Raw genomic sequence first — 15,094 nt, 5'->3', positions numbered from 1 at the left:
CGGTCCTGTCTGTGAGCGTGAGTTGAACCCATAGACTGTATAAGACTGTCACAAAAACCTATGCGAACATTGGCAAACAAACACGGACACTGCAGCCCCTGTCAACCGCTGGAGGTAGCCGGAGGCCTCTGGATGTAGCCGCCTAGCCCAGCCGATGCTTTAGCAGCGAGCTAACTCTCAGTGCCTGTCTACGGACTGTCACTCAACGTAACCACGCCCCAATTTATTAAGCCTAAATAACACTAAAACGGTTGTGGTACAAAAAAATTCACCTCCCTCACAGTGTTCACGGAGGTGGAAACTATCAATAGAAACCAAAAACAAAAAATGTACCAGGCTGTAAATATGTTTTTTTTAGGCTGTAAAGTTGGCTATTTTAACATGGGGGTCAATGGAGAATTGCTCACTTCTGGAGCCAGCCCCCAGTGGCAGCCGAGGAACTGCAGCTTTTTGAACGCGGAAGTGATCCTCACTGCTGAAACCTACAACTCCCCCTTTGGTTGAACCGCAGTGTTTTCAGATTCGCATCCGCACTTAAGAGGAAGAAAACTATTTTAACAAGGTAAGAGTAGTATAGTACAAGAAATACCAATAATAGCTTGATAATTGTCTCATATGTTTGCGTCGGGAAGTGGTGTTTATGGAATCAGTTAATTAAAGATAATCATCGGAATAAAACGTCATTAATTAAATTCTGTATACCAAATAAGACAAGAGGAATACATAATCTTAATCAAAAATCTTGCATGGCAAGCTCCACAATTGTGGTAGTAGTTTTAGTTTTGTAGTGTTCCCTCACTCCACTCTTTTTAAGTTTTAACTTCATGGCAAAACTTTGGTCAGACTTTAGATGCTATTTCCAAACACAACTTTCTGTTAAAGATGTCAGGATATATTTTTAATTTTATCAAACTGAACAGTTAAAGCCCTTTAATCAGATCTTATTCTAACCAGAGTTTTTTGAACCATACCAAACAGTGGCATGTCTACACGTCTATACATGTCTATTTCTGGTATTTCTGTTTTTGCTGATCACAGATTGTATTTTGAGAACTGCAATAAGGAACTGAAAGTTCTTCCTCTGTATTTATCCAGACATTAAGGCATTTTTTTTCCTGCAACCGCAGATTTTTTTTTCATGAACTTAAGTTCTTGTGAACTGAACCTTACATTAAGTTTTGAACTTCTATTTGTTATTTATGGCCTGTAAACTTCACTGATCTGAGCTTATATTTTTAATATTATAAAAATATTATACACAAAATAAACTAATACAATTTATTTTGTGTGTTGAAATCCTCTTTGTGGAAAAAGTCAAGGAGTCTTACGTCAGTCTGATCAAATTAACTACATTTTTCAGTAATAAAACTCTTCTATCTGTCACATTTGACCAGAACACAACATTAAAGGGTTAATCTGGAGTACATGGTTGTCCCAGGGATAACAAGGTCACTTTAAGGCCAACATTATTCAGGTCACTTGGGAGGAGGCTTTGTGAGGAAATGCAAATGTTCAAGTTCTAAAAGGACTGAAAACTTGCACTGAAAGAAAAAGGCTTATCTCCAGTTCCCTGTCTCCCACTCTGTTTTTCTCTACAGTCATGATGCAGCTTTATGGAACTGTGATCCTGTTCATGACTCTGTCTACAGGTAAGAACAGCTAAGCTGAGCTGGGTTTATGTGCGCATGATGCTTGATTTTTAAATGTTATTGTCAAAGCAGAACCGGAGGTAGCTTGACATTTTGGGAAATCTTAGTGAGACTTTAGCATGAAAAGTAAAAAGTAAAGTGAGTAATACATTATATCTTTTATTTAATCCTTATAAAAACCAAAGTGTAAAAACAATTTATGGTTTTATAGGGGTTAGGGATTGATTTGAGAAGCTCTTTTCACCCTCCATTTTTTTGTTGTTGTTAGTGAAGCAAGACAAACACATAACTGATTTCACATAGACGGACATTATGAGACATCACACACATACAAAACTACAGTGGTACAAAATAACTGACAGCTTTAATTGTAATGACGTACTTATTTTAACCAAAACCAAGCTGTGTCCCTAAACCTAACCAACTAGTTTTTGTACCTAAACTGAACCAAACTGTGACCCATTCCACAATTTTAAATGTGTGTTCATTACTGTCATGACGAGGACAACGATCTGGTACGCCTGCTGCTGGCACTCTTGTTTATTTAAAAGAAGACATCATTTCCAAGCACTCACAGTGAAATGTCACTTCACTCTTTAATCATTTGTTTCCAAATTTGCATGTTCACTTTCTCGTACCTGAAACTGCAGGGATCAGCGTCTTCTAGCAAAACATCCACAATGTAACCTGAACTCTGAGGTTTAGTTTATATGTACCATGTCTTAAACACCTGTATTCTGTGTCTCTGTGCAGCATGTGGACTAAGATGCTACACATGCACAGCCTCCGACCCTAAATCTTGCACAGACACCAAAGCTTGTCCTGTCATCTTCAACCGCTGTTTTTCTCTCAGAGTAGATGGTAAGTTGTTCTGTCACAAACAGCTGATACAATATGTGGCTGACTATTATACACATCATAATGTATTTTGTAAACTAGTTTCTGAGAGTTTTATCATCGTGTCTTGTAGGTTACAACATGGTTACCAAAGGCTGCCAAAGCAGTATAGCATGTGGTGGTGCCATAGCTTGCTGTGAAGGGGACTTGTGTAACAATGCCATATCAGCTGGTCCCAGTGTCATCCTCCTGCTGGCATCCTCAGCCATCATCACACTGTTTCTCTGAATCTCTGGGACAACAACAGCAGAGAATATTTTGTTATTTTAAAACTGTGCTTTTTTTGACTCAGTTTATACAAAGAATAAACAACTTTTCAGTGTGAAAAGATGTGAATTAATAGTGTCCCCAGTATCTACACCAACTACACTAGGCTGACCACATATTTGATCAAGATGACCATAACATGCCTGACCATTAAACTTTTATTCCTTAGGCTATTTACAGCAAACATCTTTGTTATGAAGTCCAAATAAAAAAAATTAATGATGGAGTATAAAACATGAACAAGCATGAGAAAATGAATAACTCATATGGTTAGTTATTGTAATGGAAAATACTAAGCATTTGTGATTATCCTCGTATGACCTCGTATGAATTACTTACATAACACACCTTTACTTCAATCTCCTGACACACCAGGGTCTAACAGCAACTGTCCTGTCTTTCCTACCCACCTCCAACATATAATGAAGGACCAATAACACGGCCACTGGCTGTTTATTCCCTTTTCTTTAAACACCCTTTTCTGCTGTGGTGAGTTGCCAGATACACCAGGGAGAGGACTCAAATGTTTCTCTTTCAATTTCAAAGGTAAGTTTTTACAACTCTGCTGTTTTTACAACAGCAGAGGTATTTATATCTAATACTGAGCACTACATATCAATACACAATCTATTAGACAGGGTCTGAACTGAACTGATATATTGCTGTACTGAATGCCTTGTGTCATTTGTTGTTGTTAAAACTGAGTTTTTTTCCATCATATCTTGCAGGTCATGTCACTAAGGATTGCATGCAAAGTCAAAGCTGTGTAAAGCTCATGGCTTGCTGTAAACAGGACTTGTGTAACAGCGCCATACCAGCCATTCCCAGTGCCATCCTCCTGCTGACAGCCTCAGCCATCATTACACTGTTTCTCTGAGGCTCTGCATTGTACTGTTTTTTCCAAATTTGTACAACTCAGGAAGCAGAAACTATTTTTCTACATGGAGAAGCTGTTAATGAGTACAGATCAATATTTGTTCAATAAACCACAATATGATTGACCACTGAAGTGTTTAATTCCTTCAGTTCTGCATTTCACATCACTATTTACAAAACGGCTTTGTTATGAAGTCCTAATCATAAAGATCAGTGATAAAGCAGGATATTAAATATCAACAATCATGAGTAAGTTAATAAATTATGGTTATTTATTGGTGCGTAGGTTTTACATACTGTAAATATTTACAGCAAAAATTCTGCTTCTGCAGCCTAAATTAGACAGCTGATGGACACAGATTGCAGAGGAGAGACAACATAGTGTAATCTTTTATACACTGTGTTCCTTCCCATGCTGACTGCACAAATCAACACGATGTGAAAGACAACTGAGAATTGAGAATGATTAAAAGTAATCATAAAAATAAACTCATTACAGAATAATATCAAACTCAAGAAGAGTAAACAATTTTTCATCATGTATATATTATATATATTGTTTTTTTTATGTAACAAAATTCATTAAAACTATTCAGTCTAACTGAGGTAGTTAAACATGGTGCCAAAGCCCAGAATTTAAACTTAGCAGAACGCCCAGGAATGTCTGAACACTCAAATAGACTTTTAGCGATGTACTGTTGGAAGTAGTCAGAGGGCTTCCAATTTTGATGAGTTCTAAAACTTAAGTGATAAAGCAAGGAGACATATAAGTTTAATCCATTTTTAGCAGATATATGTAAATCAACGGGGTAAGTAGTTTTCCAAATCAAGCTTTTAAATGATTTTGTACTGTGCCTGTGTGTGTGTGTTTGATCAACAGTGTGAACAGTGAATTAAAACTCCTTTCATTAACCTTTCTGCACAATCTCACTCCACAGTTCTTTGCAAAATTCTTTCTGCCTCACTTAGCCCTCTGCTCCCTAATGTATTGAAAATTGGTTTTAGTAAGTCCTGATGTCCACTACAAAGGACATTGAATCAAAAATGTGTTTTGAACGGGTTCAAATTATTGTGCCTTTAAAAAGATCTTACTAAATCCAAGTCAAGACTATTATATTAAAGAATATTAAAGAAAAAACTTGTTTTTTAGCAACAGAAACATGATATCTGCAAAACATCAATGACTTATCTCTCTTGTTGCCATAAAATGTGTAAGTGGAATTCTCGCCACTTTGAAAACACAGTGCATTTGCTGTGTTGGCCACAACCCCACAACTGAGGCATCACAAGAAAGCCAAGGATGTCCACTTAAAAAGACAGTATGATTGAAATAGATTCTATAAATGGTATTTTGATCTAGGGGTCTCATATTCCTGTCCCCCACAGAGGGCAAAAATGAATTGCCAGGTCTCAGGAGGATAAATGAAACCGCGGGCCAAGAGTGTGGCTGGGTGGCTGGGGAGGTCTGGACATTTTGCATCTCTACCATTTATGAGGAACATCCCTTTCACTCTGTGCTGTTTTTGCAATTTTTTTTTTCAAACACATTGTTTATTTATTTTTTATCAGCTGTCCCTTGTAGTGGACATTGGGTCTTGCTTGATACATAATGTAATGATGTAATGTTATAATACTGAAATCATTTCTGTATGGATTTCCTTGAGTCGGCTTGTGTGCAAAGATGAAAGATGCCAAATAATGTTTAGTTCTGTTTTTGTCTTGTGTCTATGTTGTCTTGTGGTTTCCGCTTTTATTTTGAAATTTTATCTTCTCTCTTTTCAGGTTGCTTGCCCTTCCTTCATGTTTCCTGCCTGTCTGATTGTTTTCCCCGCCCTGATTGTTTCCACCTGTTTCCCATTACCCTGTGTGTGTATATATTGTCTGTCTCCCTTTGTTCTGTGTCAGTTTGTCTTGTTTCTTGTCAAGTGAACCAGTGTTATATCTCACGTCTTTATTCTTCAAGTCAGGTCTCGAATTATTTTGCACTTTTTTCTTTTATTGCGCCTTTGCTGCCTTGTCTGTTTTGATCATTTGGTTTTGTTTGTTAGTTTTCCTCTTTAAGAGTGACTTTGTGTTTTTCCTTGTTACGAGTGATTTTTGGTTCTCCTTTTGTCTTTTTGTTTCCTTGCATTTTCCCCGTTTGGGTGATTATTATTTGATACTTTGTTAAATAAACTTTATTGGGGATCCTGTTTCCCGGAGTCGTGCTTTTGGGTTCAGTCTTCTGCTCAGTCGTGACACCTTCACTGGCTGTTATCATTATCATCAATGGAAAAGAATAGCACAATAAATAACAATCAGTCCACCACCCCCTCCACATCCAGAGACCTACATAGCTTTTCTGCAGGTTACTGACAGTTGCCTACAACCTGTTTAAAATATGACCTCAAATATAACCTCAAGTCAAATACTGTGTGTGTGTGCGTGTGCGTGCGCGTGCGTGCGTGGAGCGCCGTCCTGCTTTCAGGTAAATGGTGATGGACACAGATAGCAGAGGAGAGACAACATAGTGTAATCTTTTATACATTGTGCTCCTTCCCATGCTGACTGCACAAATCAACACAACATGAAAGACAACTGAGAAGCTGGACAATTAAAGGAAAGCCTTTGAGATCATATCCTCTGTTCAGTTGTCAGTTCACATGGTTGATTAAAAGTAATCATAAAAATAAACTCATTACAGAATAATATCAAACTCAAGAAGAGTAAACAATTTTTCATCATGTGAAAGCTGAGACTAACAGCAAATCACAGTGTGTTCAGCAACACAACATGTTCTATATTGGAAAATTGTCTGAGCGGTGGTTGCAGAGGACAGTACCACAAAGGGTAAGTGTCTTCCTGAAACTGGAAACCAGAAACAAAAAAAATAAGGTGTTGCAGTGCAAACCACCACTTTCTCACCACCCTCACTCTCTCTGACACTAGTTTGTCTGCAAACATACACTGTTTGCAGACAGGCAATTCAACGACCACATTGAGTGGCGTTATTGGTTTCTAGGCAGGATGCTTCATGAGGAAATGCACATGTTTGAGTTCTGGAAGAAGAGTAAGAAGCTGGACTATAAAAGCAGGGCTTTGCAAGAGGTCACATCTTCTATGCACATCTCTTCTCACAGGGCTGATAAAAAAGTCTGTTTTTCTCTCTGTTCACAATGCGGCTTTATGCAGCTTTGATCCTGTTTATGATTCTGTCCACAGGTAAGAACAGCTGAGTTTTATGTGCTTTGGCTGGACATTGTAATACACAATGAAAGACAACAGTTGTTGTTCAACCTGAGAAAGGGTAGTTGGGTCTGAAAGCATTGATTTGAGCATGTAAATATATGAAATATACTTATTTTAAATCATTGTAAAAGAAAGGAAATATTTTTGAACAGTGATCATTTTAAAAATACAATCTGCAGCACTTCCACACTGTAGTTTAATCATTTCTCGTTTCCATTCTTTGAGAAGGAACTTTTTCTAAATTAGTTTAAACTTTTGTTTGTTTGTTTAAATTTGTAAAATTGTGAGCCTTTGATTTGGAGTATGTAAAACCATGTGTAATAGTATTTTGTATTTTTGTACAGCATGTGGATTACAATGCTACTCATGTGCAAAAGCTCACCCTAAAGCCTGCACAGAGATCATAACTTGTCCTGAATCCATGAAAAGCTGTGTCTCTGCCATTGTCAACGGTAAATTTTTCTTATAACAACAGAGTTATTTATATATAATACTAAGCACTACATATCAATACACACAATCTATTAGACAGGGTCTGAACTGAACTGATATATTGCTGTACTGAATGCCTTGTGCCATTTGTTGTTGTTAAAACTGAGTTTTTTCCATCATATCTTGCAGGTTATGCCACTAAGTATTGCATGCAAAGTGAGCATTGTGAAAAGCCCCTGGCTTGCTGTGAACAGGACTTGTGTAACAGCGCCATACCAGCTGGTCCCAGTGTCATCCTCCTGCTGACATCCTCAGCCATCATCATACTGTTTCTCTGAGGCTCTGCATTGTACTGTTTTTCTTACCAAATTTGTACAACTCAGGAAGCATAAACTATTTTTCTAAATAGAAAAGCTGTTAATGAGTACAGATCAATATTTGTTCAATAAACCACAATATGATTGACCAGTGAAGTGTTTAATTCCTTCAGTTCTGCATTTCACATCACTACTTACAGCAAAAACGGCTTTGTTATGAAGTCCTAATCATAAAGATCAGTGACAAAGCAGGACATAAAACATCAACAATCATGAGTAAGTTAATAAATTATGGTTAGTTATTGGTGCTTAGGTTTTACATAACTATTTACAGCAAAAATAGCCTGGTTCTGCAGCCTTAATTAGACAGTTGAGTGAAAAAACAATTATTTTGTTAGTTGTTGTCTCTGAGGCTTGCTGAAACAGATCAGCAGACAGAAAGACTTCAGACTTCCTGGTTTGATGCCTTTGCTTTCTTTACAAACCTAAAAACAAAAAGTGATGCAGTGGAAACTCTAACGGCCAATTCGTGGTCTCAGAGTCTGGGTCAAGAAAGACATAGCTTTTCTGCAAGTTACTGACATATTCTGTTGCACTTATGGATAATAAGCATTGTTGCTTACAACCTGTTTAAAATATGACCTCAAATATAACCTCAAGTCAAATGCTGTGTGTGTGTGTGTGTGTGTGTGTGTGTGTGTGTGTGTGTGTGTGTGTGTGTGTGTGTGTGTGTGTGTGTGTGTGTGTGTAAAGCTCCATCCTGCTTTCAGGTAAATGGTGATGGACACAGATAGCAGAGGAGAGACAACAGTGTAATCTTTTATACATTGTGCTCCTTCCCATGCTGACTGCACAAATCAACACGACGTGAAAGACAACTGAGAAGCTGGACAATTAAAGGAAAGCCTTTGAGATCATATCCTCTGTTCAGTTGTCAGTTCACATGGTTGATTAAAAGTAATCATAAAAATAAACTCATTACAGAATAATATCTAACTCAAGAAGAGCAAACAATTTTTCATCATGTGAAAGCTGAGACTAACAGCAAATCACAGTGTGTTCAGTAACACAACATGCTCTCTTAGTGGAAAATTGTCTGAGTGGTGGTTGCAGAGGACAGTACCACAAAGGGTAAGTGTCTTCCTGAAACTGGAAACCAGAAAAATAAAAATAAAAAAAATAAGGTGTCACAGTGCAAACCACCACTTTCTCACCATCCTCACTCTCTCTGACACTAGTTTGTTCGAGTTTAAACGAAGATTAAGCTGAATGTTCTGTACATTGCTATTTGTGGAATCGTTCTAGATCCAGTTTTGGTGATTGTCATGTTTTCAACTCATTTTAAGGATTACACTGTTTTGTTTGAAGTAATGTAAAAATTCTCTGACCTCTAGCCTTTGAAACCCCTCCAGGATTCACTGGATAATTTCATTCTGCATTGTTTTAACTTAAACTGACTTAAACACACTTTGCAAAACACCAAACATACACTGTTTGCAGACAGACAGCTCAACAAACACATAGAGTTTCTGTTTTCTTTGGCATGGTATATTTTTTTGATGTTGCACATTTTCACAGTGGCACAAAGACCCTTAACATTGCTCATTGTTCACTAGAAATGAGTCCGCCTAAGCATGTTAAACTCACTTCCAGCAGATGGTCACAGAATGGCACCACAGTAAGTACTTGTACAACTGAAATGGATTTTACTGATAAAGTAAATAAATTAGGTAAAACAAGTAAATAACATTTCTAATAAATGAATAAAGAGGAATTTAGATTAGAATCACTCATTTGTCTTCCTGGCAGATTTGTAGAGAAACTAGATGAACTACTGACAGAAAACACGTTTTATATTTTGTACATATATTTCAACACGCAAAATGTGTAATGTCATATGTAACTGTAAGTACATGGAGTTACATACTGGAGTTTTTGAATTAAACACTATACTGCAACATTTACAGTACGATTTGTGTTACAGAAAAAAGATGATCAGCTTCTCAAGATGATCCCATATCATTTTCAGTTTATGTTTTTATTTACACAACTGTAAACAATCTACAGAGTGATTGTAATCAAGCAATTCTCTGACCTCTAGCCTTTGAAAGACCTCCAATATTCACTGGATAATTTCATTCTGCATTGCTTTAACTTAAACTGACTTAAACACACTTCACAAAACACCAAACATACACTGTTAGCAGACAGACAATTCAACAACCACATCGAGTGGCGTTATTGGTTTCTAGGCAGGATGCTTCATGAGGAAATGCACATGCTCGAGTTCTGGAAGAAGAGTGAGAAGCTGGACTATAAAAGCAGGGCTTTGCAAGAGGTCACATCTTCTATGCACATCTCTTCTCACTGGGCTGATAAAAAGTCTGTTTTTCTCTCTGTTCACAATGCGGCTTTATGCAGCTTTGATCCTGTTTATGATTCTGTCCACAGGTAAGAACAGCTGAGTTTTATGTGCTATGGCTGAACACTGTAATACACAATGAAAGACAACAGTTGTTGTTCAACCTGAGAAAGAGTAGTTGGATCTGAAAGTACTGATTTGCTCATGTAAATATATGAAATATACTTATTTTAAATCATTTTAAAAGGAAGGAAATATTTTTGAACAGTGATGATTTTAAAAATACAATCTGCAACACTTCCACACTGTAGTTTAATCATTTCTTGTTTCCATTCTTTGAGAAGGAACTTTTTCTAAATTAGTTTAAACTGATGTTTTTTGTTTGTTTAAATTTGTAAAATTGTGAGCCTTCGATTTGGAGTATGTAAAACCATGTGTAATAGTATTTTGTATTTTTGTACAGCATGTGGATTAAACTGCTACTCATGTATAACCACTGACCCTAAAGCCTGCACAGAGATCATAACTTGTCCTGAATTCATGAAAAGCTGTGTCTCTGCCATTGTCAACGGTAAATTGTTCTTATAACAACAGAGTTATTTATATATAATACTAAGCACTACATATCAATACACACAATCTATTAGACAGGGTCTGAACTGAACTGATATATTGCTGTACTGAATGCCTTGTGTCATTTGTTGTTGTTAAAACTGAGTTTTTTCCATCATATCTTGCAGATTATGTCACTAAGTATTGCATGCAAAGTGAGCATTGTGAAAAGCCCCTGGCTTGCTGTGAACAGGACTTGTGTAACAGCGCCATACCAGCTGGTCCCAGTGTCATCCTCCTGCTGACATCCTCAGCAATCATCACACTGTTTCTCTGAGGCTCTGCATTGTACTGTTTTTCTTACCAAATTTGCACAACTCAGGAAGCATAAACTATTTTTCTAAATAGAGAAGCTGTTAATGAGTACAGATCAATATTTGTTCAATAAACCACAATATGATTGACCAGTGAAGTGTTTAATTCCTTCAGTTCTGCATTTCACATCACTACTTACAGCAAAAACGGCTTTGTTATGAAGTCCTAATCATAAAGATCAGTGACAAAGCAGGAAACTCATTACAGAATAATATCAAACTCAAGAAGAGTAAACAATTTTTCATCATGTGAAAGCTGAGACTAACAGCAAATCACAATACCACATGTTCTCTTAGTGGAAAATTGTCTGAGCGGTGGTTGCAGAAGACAGTACCTGAAAGGGTAAGTGTCTTCCTGAAACTGGAAACCAGAAACAAAAAATAAGGTGTTGCAAAGTAAGGCACCACTTTCTCACCACTCTCACTCTCTCCAACACTAGTTTGTTTGTTAGAGTTTAAACAAAGACATGTTGACTGAATTTTCCATATGAAATTCTGTATGTTGTCTGTATTAGTGGAAACGTTCTAGATCCAGTCTTGGTGATTTTCATGTTTTCAACTCAGGATTACACTGTTTGAAATAATCTAAAAATTCTCTGACCTCTAGCCTTTGAAACCCCTCCAGGATTCACTGGATAATTTCATTCTTCATTGTTTTAACTTAAACTGACTTAAACACACTTTGCAAAACACCAAACATACACTGTTTGCAGACAGACAGCTCAACAAACACATAGAGTTTCTGTTTTCTTTGGCATGGTATATTTTTTTGATGTTGCACATTTTCACAGTGGCACAAAGACCCTTAACATTGCTCATTGTTCACTAGAAATGAGTCCGCCTAAGCATGTTAAACTCACTTCCAGCAGATGGTCACAGAATGGCACCACAGTAAGTACTTGTACAACTGAAATGGATTTTACTGATAAAGTAAATAAATTAGGTAAAACAAGTAAATAACATTTCTAATAAATGAATAAAGAGGAATTTAGATTAGAATCACTCATTTGCCTTCCTGGCAGATTTGTAGAGAAACTAGATGAACTACTGATAGAAAACGTGTTTTATATTTTGTACATATATTTCAACACGCAAAATGTGTAATGTCATATGTAACTGTAAGTACATGGAGTTACATACTAGAGTTATTTGAATTAAACACTATACTGCAACATTTACAATACGATTTGTGTCACAAAAAACAGATGATCAGCTACTCAAGATGATGCCATATCATTTTCAGCTTATGTTTTTATTTACACAACTGTAAACAATCCACAGAGTGGTTTTCTTTGGCATGGTATACTTTTTTGATGTAGCATGTTTTCACAGTGGCACAAAAACCCTCAACATTGCTCATTGTTCACTTTAGAAATGAGTCCACCTAAGCATGTTAAACTCACTTCCAGCAGATGGTCACAAGATGGCGCCACAGTAAGGACTGTGGTGCCATCTTGTGACCATCTGCAGTGCAGGGACAGTGGATTTGACTGATTAAGTAAATAAATTAGGTAAATAACATTTCTAATAAATGAATAAAGAGGAATTTAGATTAGAATCACTCATTTGCCTTCCTGGCAGATTTGTAGAGAAACTAGATGAACTACTGACAGAAAACATGTTTTATATTTTGTACATATATTTCAACACGCAAAATGTGTTATGTCATATGTAACTGTAAGTACATGGAGTTACATACTAGAGTTATTTGAATTAAACACTATACTGCAACATTTACAATACGATTTGTGTCACACAAAACAGATGATCTGCTACTAAAGATGATCCCATATCATTTTCAGCTCGTGTCTTAATTTACACAACTGTAAACAATCTACAGAGTGGTCTCAAGGATAAGGAGCTCGCTTTGGGGCTGACGTTATTCAGGTTTCTTGGCAGGATGTTTCATGAGGAAATGCACGTTTGAGTTCTGGAAAAAGAGTGAGAAGCTGGACTATAAAAGGAGGGCTTTGCAAGAGGTCACATCTTCTATGCACATCTCTTCTCACTGGGCTGATAAAAAAGTTTGTTTTTCTCTCTGTTCACAATGCGGCTTTATGCAGCTTTGATCCTGTTTATGATTCTATCCACAGGTAAGAACAGCTGAGTTTTATGTGCTTTGGCTGAACACTGTAATACACAGTGAAAGGCAACAGTTGTTGTTCAACCTGAGAAAGGGTCGTTGGGTCTGAAAGCAGTAATTTGACCATGTAAATATATGAAATATACTTATTTTAAATCATTTTAAAAGGAAGGAAATATTTTTGAACAGTGATGATTTTAAAAATACAATCTGCAACACTTCCACACTGTAGTTTAATCATTTCTCGTTTCCATTCTTTTAGAAGGACCTCATTAGGATGGACAAAAATCAGATGTTTGCTTTTTTTTTTTCTCTCAAGTTTCTCCTCATGTTCTCTTAGTGGAACATTTTGATGTATAGGACATTACTGCAAACTTTTTGATGATTGTCTTCTTACTGGTGGAAACCACTTTGGAATATGTGGGAACTTTTTTGAAAAAATTTAGTTTAAACAGTCAGTTTTTGTTTGTTTAAATTTATAAAATTGTGAGCCTTAGATTTGTAAGCTTAGATTTGTATGTAAAACCATGTGTGATAGTATTTTGTATTTTTGTACAGCATGTGGATTACAATGCTACTCATGTATAACCCATGACCCTAAGAACTGCACACGGATCTCAACTTGTCCTGAGCCCCTGGACCGCTGTTTCACCACCAATGTGTCTGGTAAGTTGTTCTTACCACACCAGAAGTATTTATATAATACTGAGCACTACATATGGTGAGATTATCTGTTAGACAGGGTCTGAACTGATATATTGCTGTACTGAATGTCTGATGGCTTTTGTTGTTGTCAGACCTGAGGTTTTTCCATCATGTCTTATAGGTTACATCACTAAGGGCTGTCGAAGAGGGATTAACTGTGTAAAACCTGCATCTTGCTGTGAGGAGGACTTGTGTAACAGCGCCATTCTCACTGGTCAAAGTGTCATCCTCCTGCTGGTATCCTCAGTCATCACCACACTCTTTCACTGAGGCTCTGGAGAAACTACAGCTGAGAATAATTTACTAAAACATAACAAAAAAACATAACAAATTTGTACAACTCATGAACAATAATATGTTAAACCTGATAATTTATTGGGTAAAACCACAATATGACTGACCAAGCAAATACCTTTGTTATGAAGCCCTAATTAGACAGTTGAGTGAAAAAAAAAAAACAACAAGAAAATATGAGCAGTTATGAGCAAATAAATAAATTATATAGTTAGTTGTAGTTCCTGAGGTTTATTGAAACAGACCGCCAGACCAAATTAATGTTCCTGGTTAGATGTGTTACTTTTTATGCCTATCACAGTTATGTTTAATTATTTATACATAGATCTAACATCGCTCATTTCTTTGTACATTCCCATTGCTCCTGCATCCAAAGAGAAAATCTGACGTTTGGCAAAAATGCCAAATGGTGCCAAAGTAAGATGCTCTTGCAGTTCACGTTAATGATTGCTAATGTAGGTAACGTTAATGGTAGCTAACGTTAATGTTTGCTAGCTATGAGTGGTAGCTAACGTTAGTGCTAGCTAGCTAGCTAACATTAACAGTTACATTTAGAGCAAGATGTGATCTGACATTAATCTAGTCCCCATCCCCATTACCACTGCCACCACCCTCATGCCAGTGCCAGCAGTGAAGGCCTGATGATTAGGGATGATGATGCACTTAAATTTGCATTCAGTTTAGCGTCATCCGTCACCTCTGTCTATCAGCAATTAACACCTTACTGCCCCTCCCAAACACATACTTCCAAGTAGCATATCTCTGCCGTCTGCCACCAAAAAATACAAATTTAGACTGTTGCATATTTAGATAAGTTTAAGTTTCAGTTTCAAACTTTCCTCTCTTAACATCTCAGATGTTAAGTCACAAAAACAGGGCTAGGGGAGTAGGACTGAGCTTAACCCTCATCCCCACCCACAAGCATATTCGTTTTCCATGTTGTGCATAGCTGGCATAATCGAAATCAGCGACAGTTGGTGGGTGTCTTTTTTTCATCCACCTAATTTTTTTTTTTTTTTTTTTGGTGGCTGAGGGCAGAGATAGGGTCCTCGGAGGTA

The 15,094-nt window shown here is 36.9% G+C and overlaps 3 protein-coding genes across 3 annotated transcripts; all 3 read left to right on the top strand.

Moving 5' to 3' along the window:
- Nucleotides 1–456: 456 nt before the first annotated feature.
- Nucleotides 457–2,915, top strand: LOC121184682 (lymphocyte antigen 6G-like). The gene is made up of 4 exons (XM_041042500.1): nt 457–562; nt 1,599–1,649; nt 2,403–2,510; nt 2,620–2,915. Exons 2-4 carry the CDS (start codon nt 1,601–1,603, stop codon nt 2,772–2,774), a joined length of 312 nt encoding a protein of 103 aa, XP_040898434.1. The 5' UTR covers nt 457–562; nt 1,599–1,600; the 3' UTR covers nt 2,775–2,915.
- Nucleotides 2,916–6,711: 3,796 nt separating this feature from the next.
- LOC121185010 (lymphocyte antigen 6G-like) lies at nt 6,712–7,810 on the top strand. Its single transcript, XM_041042963.1, has 3 exons — nt 6,712–6,890; nt 7,262–7,369; nt 7,539–7,810. The coding sequence occupies exons 1-3, from the start codon at nt 6,845–6,847 to the stop codon at nt 7,685–7,687; spliced, it is 303 nt and encodes a 100-aa protein (XP_040898897.1). The 5' UTR covers nt 6,712–6,844; the 3' UTR covers nt 7,688–7,810.
- A 2,161-nt stretch (nt 7,811–9,971) lies between these two features.
- Nucleotides 9,972–14,250, top strand: LOC121184352. The gene is made up of 6 exons (XM_041041970.1): nt 9,972–10,117; nt 10,492–10,599; nt 10,769–10,913; nt 12,980–13,047; nt 13,596–13,703; nt 13,864–14,250. The coding sequence occupies exons 1-6, from the start codon at nt 10,072–10,074 to the stop codon at nt 14,010–14,012; spliced, it is 624 nt and encodes a 207-aa protein (XP_040897904.1). The 5' UTR covers nt 9,972–10,071; the 3' UTR covers nt 14,013–14,250.
- Nucleotides 14,251–15,094: the final 844 nt, after the last annotated feature.

Source organism: Toxotes jaculatrix, chromosome 7 (assembly GCF_017976425.1).
Source record: "Toxotes jaculatrix isolate fToxJac2 chromosome 7, fToxJac2.pri, whole genome shotgun sequence".
In the NCBI taxonomy this organism is placed as follows: domain Eukaryota; kingdom Metazoa; phylum Chordata; class Actinopteri; family Toxotidae; genus Toxotes; species Toxotes jaculatrix.
The sequence above is the reverse complement of the archived record's forward strand: the minus strand, read 5'-3'. Positions and strand labels throughout refer to the sequence as shown.

Bases quoted from the DNA above. Each gene is read 5' to 3' on its own strand.
- LOC121184682 (XM_041042500.1), top strand. From the start codon at position 1,601: ATGATGCAGCTTTATGGAACTGTGATCCTGTTCATGACTCTGTCTACA. The intron at 1,650-2,402 runs GTAAGAACAGCT...GTCTCTGTGCAG, and splicing joins GTTCATGACTCTGTCTACAG to CATGTGGACTAAGATGCTAC. The intron at 2,511-2,619 runs GTAAGTTGTTCT...CGTGTCTTGTAG, and splicing joins TTTTTCTCTCAGAGTAGATG to GTTACAACATGGTTACCAAA.
- LOC121185010 (XM_041042963.1), top strand. From the start codon at position 6,845: ATGCGGCTTTATGCAGCTTTGATCCTGTTTATGATTCTGTCCACAG. The intron at 6,891-7,261 runs GTAAGAACAGCT...ATTTTTGTACAG, and splicing joins GTTTATGATTCTGTCCACAG to CATGTGGATTACAATGCTAC. The intron at 7,370-7,538 runs GTAAATTTTTCT...CATATCTTGCAG, and splicing joins TGTCTCTGCCATTGTCAACG to GTTATGCCACTAAGTATTGC.
- LOC121184352 (XM_041041970.1), top strand. From the start codon at position 10,072: ATGCGGCTTTATGCAGCTTTGATCCTGTTTATGATTCTGTCCACAG. The intron at 10,118-10,491 runs GTAAGAACAGCT...ATTTTTGTACAG, and splicing joins GTTTATGATTCTGTCCACAG to CATGTGGATTAAACTGCTAC. The intron at 13,048-13,595 runs GTAAGAACAGCT...ATTTTTGTACAG, and splicing joins GTTTATGATTCTATCCACAG to CATGTGGATTACAATGCTAC.